This window comes from Harpia harpyja, chromosome 13 (genome assembly GCF_026419915.1).
Source record: "Harpia harpyja isolate bHarHar1 chromosome 13, bHarHar1 primary haplotype, whole genome shotgun sequence".
Taxonomy (NCBI): Eukaryota; Metazoa; Chordata; class Aves; order Accipitriformes; family Accipitridae; genus Harpia; species Harpia harpyja.
In genome coordinates, this window is record NC_068952.1 from 14,373,402 (window position 1) to 14,390,421 (window position 17,020).

General features: G+C 36.1%; 1 protein-coding gene across 2 annotated transcripts in view; it reads left to right on the forward strand.

The window, feature by feature from the left end:
- MTA3 (metastasis associated 1 family member 3) overlaps positions 1–17,020 on the forward strand; it is a 141,414-nt gene that overhangs the window by 54,577 nt on the left and 69,817 nt on the right. For both annotated transcript variants that reach the window (XM_052805898.1, XM_052805899.1), the window contains exons 7-9: positions 589–691; positions 10,203–10,302; positions 15,306–15,494. In XM_052805898.1, the coding sequence (XP_052661858.1) occupies positions 589–691; positions 10,203–10,302; positions 15,306–15,494 (392 nt within the window). The remainder of the gene's footprint in view (positions 1–588; positions 692–10,202; positions 10,303–15,305; positions 15,495–17,020) is intronic.

Genomic DNA, 17,020 nt, shown 5'->3' on the forward strand with positions numbered 1-17,020 from the left:
TCTTGTGCTGTAGCCTTGTATATTATTTTGTAAAAGGATATACCTAGTCAACGTACACAGCAATTTTAATAGTAGGATTTGTGTTAACAATACAGATAATGTAGTGGCTGAGAGCAAGAGGTAAAAAAAAAAATAATTAAATGTACTAGACAGCATTTTTTTGTAATGTTTTTTTGTTTGGGGGCATAGAATACAAATTGGATAGAATTTAATTGCTAAAGCTGGTTAAGTATAAAATTAATTTTAATGTGGCTTAAGTGAAACAGTAACTTTGATATAGTTGAGAAGCAATTTAAAGAAACCACTGGTTACTTAGGTTATGGTTTCAAGTTTATAATCACATTGTATTAAAGTTCTTTGATACTATGCCTCGTAAGAATGCCTCCTTAAATTTAAATGCTGATGTTAAGGGAAGATATTTATTTTACTGAAGCTGCATTGTGGAATTTAAATGGATAACTGCTGATTGTTAAGTACTGTGTGTGTGTGTTTAAAAATGTACAATGTCTCTTTTAAACATAGTACAAGAAATACACAGAGAAAAACATTGTGAGTAATAAGTGTTTTGTCCCATCTACCTTTTGACAGGAGAATTAGATGACAGAGAACAGGCAAAGCTGGAAGTAAAAGTATGGGATCCAGATAGCCCCCTTACTGACCGTCAGATTGACCAGTTTTTAGTTGTAGCACGGTAAGATTAAAATCCTCTAATAAAAAAAAATTCCTTTTCCTTTTCCTGCTGATTATTTATTCCCCTATATCATGTTACTCAACTTGTTTGCCATTTTGTGAGCCCTTCTCTTTCCCACAGTTAGCTAAAAGAGAAAATCAGACCATAACCTTCTGCATATATATTGAAGCTACCAATACAGAAGAGAGAAAAAGAGAGTGAGTTTTGGAATAATGCTACACTCCCTGTATGTCAGGTTATAGTAGAACTTGATACTTTAAATGTAGACATCAGACTGTTTTCCCCTCAGAGTAAATGAAACAGGATTTCAGTGCTAACATTTCAGTCTTGTATTATAGTACTTGGAATTTCGTAGTGTAAAATAAAACTTAAGATTAGAAATAAAGAAAATGTTAACAAATGAAATGGATGCAGAACTTGCTGAGTTTGCCTATGAGCTCCAGTGCAATTATTTTCGGTGAATGTTGAAATAAAGGTTTTGAAGTGATGCATTTCATTAGTGAAAAAAATCTGGTCAGTTCAATTTTATAGCTTAACATAGGATTATGCAGATTTATGAGAGGAACATCAAAGCCCTTGGAATTCGTAAATACCTTTAAAAATTATTTCTCTACTTTAAAAAAAAATAACAAACTTTCAAAACTCTAGGACAACTCTACACTCATAAGATACAGCATGTTTCGCCTGTCCTGTAATTCATGCTTACAAATACAGTACAAAGGTACTGTTATAAGATGGCAGAAAACTCTTAATCACAGCTAATGTAGGGATTTTATCCTGAATTACTCCATCTCCTATATTTTCTGTAGCCTGGTTGCAGAGTGTAGTCTCAAATCTTCTTAGACAAATAATCCTTTTACGTTCTTGCCAGTTTTTGTTCTTTATTCTTTCTCTGTTTTGAACAAAGCATTTCAGGAAGGAAGTAGCGAAGTCGCTTTATATTTTCCAGCTTGTGTATACAGTGAAATGGGTTGCTGATTTATTGTTTTACAGTTCAGATGCTGATCCACCTGGGTTTCTTCTCTCTCCCCCACTTTGTAGTGCTGTATCCTTTCTATACAGTAGTAAAAATGGCCTGCCCCTGTTGAATTTCCAAGCAAACCGGAGGGGTGTAGGTGTTAACGTGCATCTGTTCAAAAGATCACAATGCCTGGTAAATGCTCCATAGAACAGAACCCAGAAAACGGAACTACTGCTATCACCAGCAGTATAATACCTGGACATGTATGGGCAGACCGTTATGGAGTGCCCTAAAAAACCATCTGCATGAAGATTTTGTGCGTTTTTGAAGAGTTAATTCATTGCGTTCACATCCCTCCACTCCCTGTTTTGCAGCCACTCTGGGGAGCTGAAGTATTATACTGCAAAGCTGAAAATATTCCCAGAGGAGTGTACCAGTAAGCAGTCTACTGGGAAGTGACAGAGAATAAATGAATTTTTTAGAGAAAAACATTCTTCTCTCTTCTTCCCCTTATTTAAGACATCCTGTGCAATGCTGTGCCCTCACCAAGACTGCATTTGTTTAGAAGTTGATACATTTCTGTAAAGAAGGTTTCTGTTACAGCAGGAATGGGTCGTGGTCATAGCTGACTAATTGTAGCTATCCAAGATCTTGTGGTAGACAATCACTAATGACCACCTGTAATCAAATGTTACTCAGGTATCACTTTATTGATGTTCTTCCACAAAACTCCATTCATTTTTGTAAGCTGCTTTTGAACTGATAGAAACTATTTCCAAGCTCCTATATACTTGTATTCACAGGCTGCAAAATCACATTTCTGTTGCATTAAGTGCTTCTGAGACAGATTTTTACCAATTTCTGGAGAAACAGTTCTATGATGATTGTGGCAGCTCTAAATTCAGTATGTTGTGTGCTTGCAGGTAAAAGTTTTCATTGTACTGGACCATTAAAAGCTGCTTGAGTAACAGTGGAGTTGGTATTATGATCTGGTAAGCTGTGCTTACAGACTCGGAAGGTAGTTCTGCTGTGGCCTAACTGCAGTTCACTGGGTATTGGCTGTGCCTGCTGGGTTTCCAATGAGAATGGTATTTGTCTGGTTATGTTTAGTTTTGCAAATTTGAAATTCTGACGATAAGAACTTTTTCCTAAATGCTTTCCTATATGTGATTTTGGTTAAGTGTCTGTATGCTATCTGTAGTTGAAATTTTAAAAGTATTTTTCACGTGATCCTTTTTACATGCTGCATCAAAGGCATCGAGTAATTTTTTCCTCTTTTTTTTTCAGTCTGCTCTGGTTGAAGGAAGAGTTGCTTTTTGTCCTTATAGGCTTTAGTTTTTTCAACCACACAAGCATCCTTCCTTAGTTCTTTAGAAGGTGTTTAAATGCTCTCTTTTTCTGTTTGTGTTGTCCATTTGCAAGAACATTTATATTTGGCCTCGGGCATGTAGCTTTCCCAGTCTCACAAGGTTTGTTTACTGTCCCAGGAATGGGAGGCCTTTTTTCTAGGTTTATATGCTTAGTCAGTCTGGGCCTGTCACTAAGCCCTAGTATGCAATAAATTGCTGGATATTAACATAGAAGAATATGCCTGTCCTGTCCGGAAATTGGAGGTAGCAGTGCCAGAAAAATCTATGGAGATTTTGAAAAAAGCTTGAGTTCTTGAGTGGAAAGATCCTTAACCCTGAGCTCCCTAAGTAGTCTTGCTTGACACTGTGGATTTACAAATCTTGAAAGTACCTTATTGCTACTACTGAAGCATAATTTGGGCGAGGGCTCTTGCTTGAACTAGCAAAAGCATCTGTTAGGAGAAGCTTGAGGCATCAGACTAATGTATTCTGGTTTTGAGTAACGCATTGTCATTTATATTCTTGCAATGAGAATTCCAACACCATGTTCTACTCCATTCAAGTAAGATGCAACTTCATCAACCAATTTTTGTTCATCATATATATTGGCAACAGTTCATCTGTGTCTACTAGCTTCAAAGAAGAGGACTCTGAGAAGCTGCAACAGCAGTTTAGATCTGTCCACGTTAGCAAATAGTACAATACAGTACAAGTGGATTTGTAGAATTGAAATGTTTGGTGCTGAGGACCTAGCATCCACACTATGCACGTTTGAGCAGTTTTATTTTTAGGCTAACTCTAATCTGGTCCTGTGGACTAAGTATCTGTGAATATGTGGAACTACTGTTTGACTTAACAAAATTCCATTTTGTATGCTACAAGATAACTTTTGGTGTTGGTTAAAGTGCAGTAGATAAAGACTCTGGGGACAGTTGCTTTGAAACTCCATTCCTAATTTGAACTACAACACTGATATAGATGCATCCTGTTTTCTCCAGTCATCAGTCTCGTTCCTAATACACAAGGACTACTTCATTTCCTTGTGAGATCTCATGTTCTCTTTCTAACTCTATTCCAAGTTGCATAGGATTAGGAAATAGAAAGTTTCCTACTGTGTGTATAACATAATAGTCCTGTCTTTTTTTTTTTTTTTTTTTTTTTTTTTCAGTTTGTCAAGGAGGCAAAAATGGTCCTGACCAGACTCAAATGTGGTAGGAGTTGTTGGCTCCAGTCTGCACAGATGCTGAGAACCGTAGACCTGATGCTTTTTTTTAGTTTCTTTCTATCTGCTAATTTGGTCTATAATTCATTACATGATACTTTTTCGATATGTTCTAGTTCCATTTATGTACTTTATGATGCAGTGAAACAATTAACAACTTAGTTCTTTTATACTGCTTCATCTAACCACATTATCAGCATCGTCTTCTGGAAGGAATGTATCTCTACATCAAGCTATTTCCCAGACATTCTTGGTTCCAGCTTATTTCCCACTAAACCAGAGTTTTTAAGACTAATTATAATAGCCTTAAAGCGTTGCATCTCCACCTTAAAATTCTGTTCTTTGATTTCTTTGTAATTAAAATGGCATTGCATACCTCTGGCTGATACAACATACTTTTCATTTGAATGCCTGCTTATTTTTTTGATGGAAAATCATGTGTTAGTCATTTTGAATTAGAGCTCGATTCTTCCCGTGTTGTTCCCACTTTTCCATTTTCTCTAAGACAGTGATTATATTCATTTTCTGTTGGTTACTACTGATTTAGTTAGAAGTGCTCATGGTATATGGAAGTGTATTTGTTACACGAATTTACCTTACAGTGAGGAGGGGAACACAGTGGAGCTTCAACTAGCAATGTGTTGTTCTTCATACTGAGGAAAAGAATACACTTGTCAGCTGAGAACAATAGGTAAAAACATTTAAAAGTGTGCTCAAATAGTAATACTCTGTTCTTGCAAGATAATTCAGTGTAGTCAGTGGCAGTAGACAAGAATCCTAAAGCTCATCAATGAAAATAAATACATAAAAGTCACTGGTTTGAAAGCTTCAGTATTAGTGTGCTTCTGGATTCTCTTTAGGCAGTGAGAAGTAAGAGGAGTTGGAGTTCATTAAAAGAGGTAATGAAATTTAATGGCAGAATTGCAACATAAATTTAGGTGGTAAAGATAGTGAAAAATCCTGATGCCAGTGCTGCACTTGCAAAACTGGATGTTTACTAGCAAGGTGAATTACAGCATCTAATGGTAGGCAGATGGTTTAGTAATAAAAAAGAAAAATATGTTCACATCAAGTTTACTAGGAGTATCAAAAATACTATGTTTCTGCCTGTCTGTCATGCTTGGCCAATACATGTTTATTCCTTTGTGTATTTTGTGTTACTATATTTCTTCTTGACCAAATTCATTTGAAAACAACTAATTCAGACTTGGAGCTGAATTTCTTTTTGCATCTTTTTTAATGAATTTTGAGCTATTGCATTAGAAAGAAAAAACTTCTGCAGCAGTGTTTTCATGGACCTGCTTTTTGGGAGCTGTAAATCTCCTTTGTGACTGTGAAATTGGAGGATGGCATACAGATAGATGATCGCTTAAATTGTATCCTGTGAATTAAACTATTTGTATGTATCAGATTCTATTTCTGTTGAATAATAAAGATTTCACATACGTTCCATTTCTGTTCATTACTAACGAAACTGAAGGTTAGTTGTGGTGTGTAGGGGACATTATATGTAGTGCTGCTCCCTACCCTAACTTTGAGAGTCTTTCAGAGGAAGAATAGTGGCAGGTGACTTTTCATGTTTATCATGTCATCTCCCTTTGCGCTGTAAATATCTGAAGTGATAATAATGAAACATGGCACTGTACAGACAGTTGCTTAGAAATGCAAGGAAAATGTGTCTTCTGGAACAGCATCATTTTACTTTGAATATGTTCTTCATGTCAGATTTTGCATTATCCAATAGTAAAAATCTCAGGGGTGTTTTTCAACTTTAATGTTGTCCTGGTGACATATATCTTCACTAAGTATTTTTTTTCTTTATTCCGTGATTTTAAGTATCATGAGACTTTTCTTAAGGAGCGATCAGATATTAATTGGCTGTTTGTAAAATGCTGTTATTGATAGCAGTCTAAGAGGTCACCTTTTAGGACTGTTTCCAACTCTCACAGTGAAGGGGAACATTGATGTAACAATAAGGAAAACAAAAAGCTTTCTGAATATGTAGGAAACTACCAAAGATCCACTTAATTATTTTCTTCAAAAATGTTAACTCTGAGGTGAGGCACAGGCCTTATTCATTAGCTTGCAAATATATGAGGAAAATTGTGAATTTGTGGATTCGTGTATGCACAGAGGTGCTTCACTTTAAACAGATTTGTCCAGAGTATACCCACTACTTGCCTCATATCACCGCAACAGAGGAACAATGTATGAAAGTGAACAATTTTAAAATAAACATGCTCAGATTAAAAAAGATCTCTGTCTTAGCTGGATTTTTGAGAAAACAAGGTAGAAGAAAATAGAGTTACTGGCCTGGATCCAGAACTTTCTGGATCTGATTTGATGCTGGACTGCTGTTGTTACTGGGGAGACTAGTGACTATTTTTATCCTGATGTATAATCGCAGTGGTTCCAGATTTTCTTTGGTAAATAATGTCCCTTTTCAGAACTAGTTACTGACGAGCATTGAATCTTCAGAAATGCGTTATGACAGTCTTGCGTTTGCTGCTTCATAATTTCACTGGCTGCCACTAATACTAATCTTGTGCAAAAAATTGAACAATTACTTCCTTTAATGTCTTAAGTTACAAGAAGTTTGGAGCAATGTATTTTCTGTGTTCAATACCTATCTGAAGTTTTGCCTGAATGTGGGGTGCTCAGGCACAATAAAATGATGATGAGCTACTTCATCTCTAGAGAGTTCACTGTCAGGTTTTTTTGGACATGGATATTGTTGAGTTTCACTGAATGTATGGATTTTTTGTGTAGTCTTAGAACCTGGCACCAGATTATCTTGATTTTGTTCTATGTTTGTATGGTTGTCTGCTACAGTCTCTGTTACAAGTCCTTGAGAGAACATTCTTGGTTCTGGTCTTTAAGGTAATTAAACAAAGAGAATCCAATTCAGGTAACACTGGATCATTTGGTCTAGCCCTTAAAGCTCTTATACCTGCTTGCTGATACAGCCTGTGCAAAAAGTGATCTCTCTGCTGATACCACCAATTGTTTATCATTCTTGTCTGCCTCTCTGCCACCTGTGTAATTCACTGTCTGTATGCCTTTTGGCTTTAGCTTATTCTGGGAGGCATGGGGAGTGCTGGTTTCTGTTTGAAGTCACAGTACTTTAATTATTTGTTGAATAACTGATTTGTGACTAGCTTGCCGAGCACTTTTTTTTTGGTTACGTGAGTTTATTGTTATTATTGAATTAAATATAGTTTCAGTTAAACATTTACAGTTATTCTTTGGATGCTACCAACTTAATGGAATGTTTATGTTAAAGGGTCTGTTCAAAAGAAAAAATGAGTAGTTAGTGTCTGACTGTTCAGCCTGCATTGGCTTAATACTGAGTTTTATTTTGGTAGCAGGCAGGTGAAGACGATAGTGTGTCTTCTGGAAGTAGGCATTGGTTAGTTACTTATTTTTGCCTTTTAACATTTTAAAAATAATTCTTAGGTGGTATTATTAGAAAAAAAATATGGAAGGAAAAATGACAAAGGAAATGTTTGACCTTTGTATCAATATGTTCCTCATATCTGTATTTTAAATGGAAAAACATAAAAAGGTATTGATTTCTAAAATTAATACTGAGTTTGGATTGCATGGCTGGATTATACAGAGCACTGTGTATCACTGTTAAGTTTTGAAACTAGTTATTCTTTAACAGCCAATGCTCTAGAATTCCTACACTTAATTGGGTTGTCTGAAAAATTCACTGTTTTTTCAGAAGTTTCCAGGGAGAGGTGAACTGGAAGTTACATTGATTTCAAGATACAGCCACAGACACACACATCCGTGTCCCCCCCCTCAAAATGGCACATTGCCTGCATTTTATGATGATTCTTACTTGTTTTGCACTTGCATACCCCACATTCCCACACAGCATTCCTCTGACGGTTGTGATCCTCTCCTACTCAGTACAGCACTGGAAACGATGTCAACTAGTGCATCAATTCTTACTTCTTTATCACTTATTCAAAATAAACCTGGCTTTATATTGTGTCTTAATTTTGACTGTACATACTGGGCAACATAATTCACATACGCTTGAGCTCTGAAATCAGCCTAAAAAGTTGGAAGGCAGCTTGATGTGCTAGAGAGTGACTTGTGAGGACATACTCTTTGTAATTTTCATAGCATACTCTGATTTTATTTTAGAAATATGGTCAAAAGAAAATAGTGTTAATTATGCAAAAGGAAGATAAGAAGCTAGTAGGCAGCAGCAGAAGGGAAATACAGTCATGCGGCATGTCACTTTACTGGTTTGAACAGTAGCGACGGAAGGATCACAGGGAAGGCTGTTTAGCTACAACCCTTATCAATGTCAGCATGTTTAAAGGGGTTGACTGTCAGGAAATGTGTTCACAATACAGCCTTATTCCTGGGACTGATTTGTTGACAAATACTGTTGTATATACTGCCAAACTTTAAAAAAAAAAAAAAAAAAAAAAAAAAAGTGTGTGTGTATTCTTGTCACATATTTGCCATCTCTGCAAAGAGGGAGCAAAGGTTGTGGAACAACATTTGAATATAACTTATTTATTCCACAGCCTTTAGAAATTTAAGCAGTTAATATCTGGAGTGTGTGAATCCCTGCTGTTGAATCTTAACTGTGTCTTACAAGTTTTTGGCAGCAAGTACTGAAACATGCATTCAGTATTAAATGTTTTGAGATTCAAGGTAAAATTGCAATAACAGATGTTATTACTAGTTTCTCCACAATCAATAATACACCTGAGTGAGTTAAACTCTTGATGCATGTTACATTATTTTATTGTTGAATATTGGGTTTATATTACTCAATAATGTGACTCTTTCAGTGTGTTGATCTCTGTCAATGACATTCCTCATTGGTATAATTCTGCACTTATAACATGCGTGGAGTGTAATTGCTGAATGAGGCTCCAGTCCTTAGTCCAGAGGCTTAGACTGTATTAAAAATGTTAGGTGAGTAATTGGGTCTTTGAATTTAGGAGGAGTTATATCGTATCACAACTGCAACAAATAATTTTTTTCTAATATCATAATGACACAATGTACCTCCAGAGTCATTTTGCAACTCAGGGTACTGGAGCAACTTCTGTTCTATTACTTAATAATCTTTCTCATGTGTCGCTGCATCTTTGCTCGTTTCCTGTATGATATGCTGGGACCAGTCAAATTCTCTTATGCATCTTTCCCTTTGCTGTGTGTGATGTATAGATGTGCTTCCAAGAAAAGTTTGCAGTTTAGAACAGTAACTATCACACTAATTCTCCATCTCTATTCCTTATGTTTTGTTGCTCTGGTAAGTATGATAAATGCCACGTACAATTCATCATCAAAAGTGGAAAAAAAAAAAGGTTTGGAGAAAAACGTGTCCATTTCAATAATGCTAGAATGCTTTTATTAAGTAGGCTGAGAGATCCATTTATTTCGTTATTACTTAAAACCTGTGACAAAAACATGATTTTGGAGGCACCTTGGACCAAGCTAATATGCTTTCTTTGCCTCACTAATGGAAGTAGTAGACATGCATTACTGAAGTGAATAAAATGTTATTAATTTCCTCATGGGAACATGGTGAACCCCCTTTTTTAATTGTATTGTAATTTGTTAAACAGTTTTGTGGCTTTTTAATTTTAAAAATAATACTCATGGTTGCAAAACCCAAACTGAGTAGGATTTTTGACTTCATAATTAATAAAAAATTGGTACATTAAAAAGTTGGTACATTAGAATTCTCTAAGTATCTTTTGTTTCCATGCTGTTGTTCTTATGTGTAGGTTGTTAATTTTGGGGGAGAATATCAGAGTTTTTACTGCTAAGTGATTTGTCTTTATCTAATTGTCCTTTGCTAGCAAAGATCTGAAATCTTAAGAGTAACAGTATGTGACTTTTATTTTTAAAAGGACACTTTTATAGATATGACATAGTCTGATAATAAAAAAGAGGTTACATCTTTCTGTGTATTTACTGTCTACTGTTTCTCTGTTGTAGTGCGGTTGGCACATTTGCTCGAGCATTGGACTGCAGTAGTTCTGTCAGACAACCTAGTTTACACATGAGTGCAGCGGCTGCTTCCCGAGACATCACACTGGTACATGGCTTCTTAAAAACTCTACAACTTGTTTGTATCTATGAATTCAACAGTATCTATTACTTCAGAGTCCCTGTCCTCCAGATATCTGTTTTTCTTTAGATACCTGTGTGCAAGGTGCATATGTGTATGGTAGATAATGCTGTGTGTTTTCTGTAAACTTATAGGTGCTGCCCTTGTAATCACTGTAAATCACTTGAGTTTAGCTGAAATCTGTTTAAATATATCTTCATATGTGATAATTTGCACAGCAGAGTGGGTAATACACATTGTATAGGGATTCATTTAGTATAATTGATCAATAGTGTGATTTAAAGTATGTGGTAATAAAGCTGATTGAAAATTTTTTGGATAATCTTTTGTACTTACTAGAGGTGTGTCAGTATATTTTCTAAAGGATAAGCAATCTGACTTTGTAAGCAACTTTTTGAAGGAACTTTTTACTTAGGATATCCTTAGGATGTTTCCTTAGCTGGTTAAAGTATTCACTGTAATGTAAGCCCCTGCATCTTTTAGAGAAAGTTAAAAATATATCAATAACAGACCAAAGTTTTGTCTCTGTATATTCCTATTAGCTGAGATGACAAGAAGTGCTATAGTAGTAAAAGCATGCCAGGAAAACTATGTGAGAACAAAAAATCTTACTGTTTTGCAGAATCAAGTTTGATTTAGATTTCCAAAGGCATCAGCAGGAGATGTTTATTATTTTAAGTATTTGTGTACAGAATCATGAAGATGATAGTTAAGGCTAAAGTAGATCTGCTATTCATCAGATACTTGAGTATTTGAACTAGAGGACACTTGAAACTAACAGATTATTTTAAAATAGTTATGGTACTGCCTTAAAGTGGCTAGAGACCCCTGGAATTTAGTTACACAAAATGTTGTTGGAACAGATAATATCAGCAGGTTAAAAAAAGGGGTTAGAATTATGGACCATGGGCCCATAAGTGGGTACTGAGGAGAATAGGCAGAGGTGTACCATCTAGCATTCCTAATTCCCAAGTTTTGTAGATGCTGGTGAATGAAATGGGAATTGATCTCAGGCTGTAGTTAGACTTACATGCATATTTTCTCTAAGTAACATCCCTTGGTGCTGCTGTCAGAGACAGAATGCTTGGCTAGATGGATGACTGGTCTGATTCAGTAGGGCAGTTCTTATATTCCACATAAAATATAGTTAGCAGTATGATGAGAAAAATATTTAATTTCTTACATTTTGCAGTGTACTCAAAGGCTATTAAACAGGAAACTGATTTAGTCTGGACTACAGTAGTGTAGTAAAGGCAGTGGCAAAATGTAATGTTTTCAGTAATACTCAAAATGAGTTTTCTGTTTCACATTTGCTTATATGATCTTACCAACACAATTCTGCTTACATTAAATGCTTTATTTTTTCCATCAAAATAGTTCTTTAGCTTAACATTTTTCATTTTAAGATTTCATTGGATAAAGAATTTCTAATAAATCCCACACATTGCTCATCCTTCTTACTGTATTCAGTAATTAATAGAATAGAATCATCCTTTCAGCAGTGTCATCTTACTTGAAAGTACATGTGCAGTGCTGCTAATAAAGGGATACATTTAGTGTTTGAGTGCCGTATAAATGTTTCTCCATTGCAAATGATCCATTAAGTTCCATTACACTTAATGAAAGGTATATCTTATAATGAGGCACCAAAGGAGCCACCCCAGGTTTAATTATTGTGTCTGTCTGTTCTCATTTTCCTACCCCCTCAGCTTTTTAAAACCCTTCTCTTTTGCTCTTTGGCAATGTACTTCCTTCTAAGTTAAGAAAAGACATATTTGTCATTATAGTAGTTACTCTTTCAGACATTCCCATGTTAATTGGTAGCATATTTTGAGCAGCAGTTAAAGTGAGTACAGATGCTTGCAGAACTTGTGGTGTAACTCATTCATGCTTTGGAAGGGACGTAGCGGCATAACACTAAGAAAATTATACTGTCTGTATTCTTAATGCAAGGCAGATAACCCTTGCACCTGAAGTGCTATTAATGGGATTTCTGTACACCACATCTATGGCTTTCCAGTATTCCTAATCAGTTGTTTCAATTAGAGATGAGTGTAAAGAGACTGATACTAAAAAAAAAAAAAAAAAAATACAATAAATGCATGGGTTATAAACATGAGTAAATTCAGGGTGGATGTACACATTAAGGGAGGTCTTGCAGCTTAACAGCGAGTGAGAGGCTACTTTCAGGCTTCCTTATTTTGAAAACATGGGGAAGGTAATGAGACAAGGCAGGAAACTACCAATGCTTTTAGAAAACCCTACTGAAAGACATGAAACAATGTGTGTTTACCTTCTTAGATGATAGTAAATCTTCTTTTCTTACAGTGATAAAGACTTGTGAGACAGCCAACCAGCTGAAGCTTGTATTTCTGGCCTTCTCAGAGGCAGTGTTTTATTTTAAAATGAAAACTGATCTCTGAGAAGAGAAAGAAACCAGGAAGACTTCCTGTTTCAGATTCCTAAACATTGTGTAGTGCATACACTGATGATGAGAGCCATTAAAGCAAAGCAGGTTGATGGAATCGCTTGCTCCTTGTGGTGGGCTTGTTCAGAAGAGCCTGTGCTACTTTACTGTAAGGACAAGGACGTAAATCTGGTTTTGGATGTCTCTTCAAAATGAAAAGTATGAGCAGGTTTTTCCTTTGTATTTTGAATGACATCTTTGTAATGATTTTTATTAGACTTCCGTATATGTGGCTCCTAAGATAAACATGCCTAAAATATTATTGAATTAGAGAATCCATACTCTGTTTCCAGTTTGAGTGCTTTGTTAGGGGCAGTTCGGTCTAGTTGATTTAACTGACTACTGAAATTGCAGCTGGTTTGGGAACTGTGTGTTACAGCTTGTTTGCAGCACGCCGTGTCATCGCCTTTCTTTCCAGCTCCATGCAGCCCACCCTTAGCTTTTGGTGGATAGTTTCTTCCTTTGCTTGTCTAAATTTGGACTTGGAAGTTCCCTCTATCTGTGTGGCTAATACCTTTCCTCTGGCAGGACCCCTTGTCTCTGCTGGGCAGTATGCTCTGGGCAAGAGTTCTTGGGGAACGGTGGTTTTTCCTCTGTCCTTCAAGCTCCTGTTTGGGAGAGGCAACACGAGGTCTTCCCAGCCTCCTGCTCCTTAGGTATCAGATACCCGCTAGGTGTTTCTTGCGGTCTTCTCATCCTTGGGTAAAGCAGATAAAAAGGGCATACTGCAGGACTTTTTGTCTTGGGCTCTAGTAATGTCTTCAGGCTGCTCTTGCTTTTGCTAGCACAGTTTACTCACTGCAACGTGGGAATTTAATTGCAGGTGAGGGCTGACAAACCTGCAGAAGGCAAAGAGTTGTTATGGGAACTGGTCAGTGGTCTGTCACACAACAGCTCCGTGAAGACAGTACTTATCCATGGAGTTCATTATGAATCTTTTCTTTAGTAATATCAAAAAAAGCTTTATGGAATCAGATGCTTATTATAGATGGAAAAATAAACATAAGGCAAAAGCAAGATCCTGATTTATTGACTTCTGTTGTCATTTTATGAAAGTTGGTATCAGTGAATAGATCCAGATTTAGCAGCTGCTCAGAAAATGCCTGATATATACTTCTTTTCCACGTGGGCTGCAATTTAAACAAAGATTTAAACCTTGGTAACACATACACTGTAAGAGTTCCATCTTTAGGCCTGGTTTACCCATTGCCTGAATGATAAGCAATAAACTAGTGATATCACTTTACATTCTCTAATCTGAATGTTATGGATTTTGGCATTATGTTACATATTTCCGTATTAGAATACTTCATTTTAACAATGGCTTTTTCTCAAGGCTGGTGAATTCAACCTGAGCCACAAGTAAAATGACGTATTGTAGGATAATTGTGACATTACTTCTTGCAGAGGAAGCAGTTCTAGAATCTTGTGCTGATAGATTTCAAAGAGGTATATTGAAAGCTGGAGAAAGGTTTTAGCCACTCATAGGAGATTGAAAAGATAAGGAGAATTCATTATTTGCAGTACATTTGTGTGTGGAAGCTCAACTGGATTTGCTCTGTTAAGTCCTATACTGACACATAATGCAAGAGTGTTCCTTCCTTGAAAGGTTTTGGGTGCCCCCCTGTCATGAGTATAAGGCTGTGTGAGAGATTGCATGCTACAGTTACAGCTCATCACTGAGGTGGGACAAGGAGGTAGGAGACTGGTGTTACACAGTCACACACATTATTGCACTTTATACCTCTAATACTTCCTTCAGCATAGCAATTTAAGATTGTAGTGATGAGTCTTTTGGGATGCTGAGTCAGAAAGGCTTTTGTATGTTGCTCATTTTCTGTGCAGGTGGATTTGTGATGTAGTTGCTTGCTTTTCATATTCCTCGTCATTGGTTAGCGATGTAAGCATTCAGTGTCACCTGTAAAGTGAAGAATGCCCTAACTTGTTTGTTTTCTGTTTTCCGCTTTTATAACAGAAAGTGAATTAACCAAAGAAACCTCGTTTACCCATCTCTGATGACAGAGTTTAGCAAGGGACAAAAATCATGATAATAATGAAAAGAATGAATGGCTTTCTTCCCCAGCAATGAGAACATTAAGCACGTAGCTAAACAGCTGCCCAGACATCTACTGTTTAGAACTTCTGTTAATTGAAAATGGCTCTTCAGTCAATATATGCCACTGTCTCTATTGGGTTACTTAGAACCAATTTCTACCAGCTAAAGATTCTCTAGAAATGTTTGCTAGTAATTTGCAGGAACTATTAAACTAATGTCATTTTTAGTAAACAATTTATTAAGGCATTTCCCTTGCCAAAATAATTAATTGATTAATTTCCTTATGTTCCACAACAGAAAACCTATGATATCAAGATTGATTCTAAATTTAGCATTAGTTGAGGCTTCTTGCATGGCTTACAGAAAATAATACATTGAATTTGCATTAACTGAAATGGACTACTGTCTATTTAAACACATTTTTTATTCTCTCCTTCTCCTTGCTAGTTTCATGCAATGGATACACTGCATAAACACAACTATGATTTGAGCAGTGCCATCAGTGTTCTAGTGCCACTTGGAGGGCCTGTCTTGTGTAGAGATGAAATGGAAGAGTGGTCAGCATCAGAAGCTAGTTTATTTGAAGAGGCACTGGAAAAGTATGGCAAGGACTTCAATGACATTCGACAAGACTTCGTAAGTATGAAAGTAGTACACTTTTCTGTTACTGTGTGTTTGCATGGGTGAGCATAACTGCTTTCTGTAGGTTTGGAAGATTAGCTAGAGGAGCTATCTGTATAGCTGATATATGTAATTAACATACAAATACATTTTATCTGGCTTGAAGGTCAATATGTTTTCTTGTTCAGTGCCATTCTTTGGGGAGGTGTTGACAGCAGATAATCTGTTTTAATGGTTTAATACCAGGTAGGATGTCTCATGCTGATGCATCCTTTTGATAAGGATTTTTACAAGGATTTTACAAGAATCTCAAAAAGTTCCAGCAACTTTTCAGAACTTTTCCACAATTTCCAGTGAAATTCATTAGTAGCTATGTGGCTGACTCCCCTGAGTGTTTTTGGAAAGCTGGGGTTTCCTTCTATGGTTAGAAGAGAGAAATTTATATTCAGATAGCTTCTAAAGTGCACTACAGGGAGTTATTTTGACATATTAGGTATTTTGGCACTTCTGAAAAGTAAAGGAAATGTTTTCCAGTATGTTCTAACTACACTGGTTTTGGTACTGAAGTATCAGACTATAGGGCAGCAAAGCTTTAAATTGCTGAATTCTAATGCGGAGTAATGGAATGAAATTGATTCTAACACTGATTGCTGGAATTGCTAGTAATTTGTCTACAAATATTTTTGTACGTTTCTTGGAGAGCCTCTTTCTTTCAAGGAAAAAGATTTCCTTTGTTGTACTAACTTAAAGTTGGGCTTTGGGAAAAGGTTAGGATTTGAGCCAAAGGTATTCCATTATTTAAGACTGAAGTGGATTGAAACATTTTTCACAACAATCTCATTCTGCTTGACTCTGAGAACTCAGATATTTTTTCTTTGCAGAAGTTACTCATCCGTGAGGGGAAAATGGTACTGTATGGTAAATGTAGAAGTCCTTCCAAAGCAGAGTGCAGGGCAGTGGGGGGAGGCTTGGCACTGAGCTAAGCTGTCTTTCCTTCACTTTCATGGTTGTGAAATGAAACAGATAATTGAATGAAGGTGGGAAGGGAAGGCTATTGTTTTTGTGAAGAACTGACATTTTAACAGGTGTATTATATCTGCATGCTTAATTTTGAGATTCCGAAGCGAGAAAATGTTCACTGCCATTCATCACAAAGTTGAAAATTGCATCATGGATAAAATAGTTCTGTTAAGTTCAAGAAAATATGATTGGAAAAGAATATTTTATAGAGTTTTAGAACTGAAATCTTAATGTAAACTACAGTTCCTTATTATTTCTCATACAGATAAATGGCCCTCAGCTGTAACTGTACCATAGTTCAGTAGCTGTGTCTTCTAACTAAATGTTTCCTAATACATAGTATTCGACTTTTCAAAATGCCTAAAGCATATAATACAGATTTTATTGGCTATTTACAAGTTGAGTCCTAACACAATTTGTGACCAAGTATACCTAAGCCTTGTCTCTGGTATTTATGTAGTATTTCTATTTTTTGTATAATTTCTGTGGTATGTAATATGTAATTCTGTTGATATGCATAC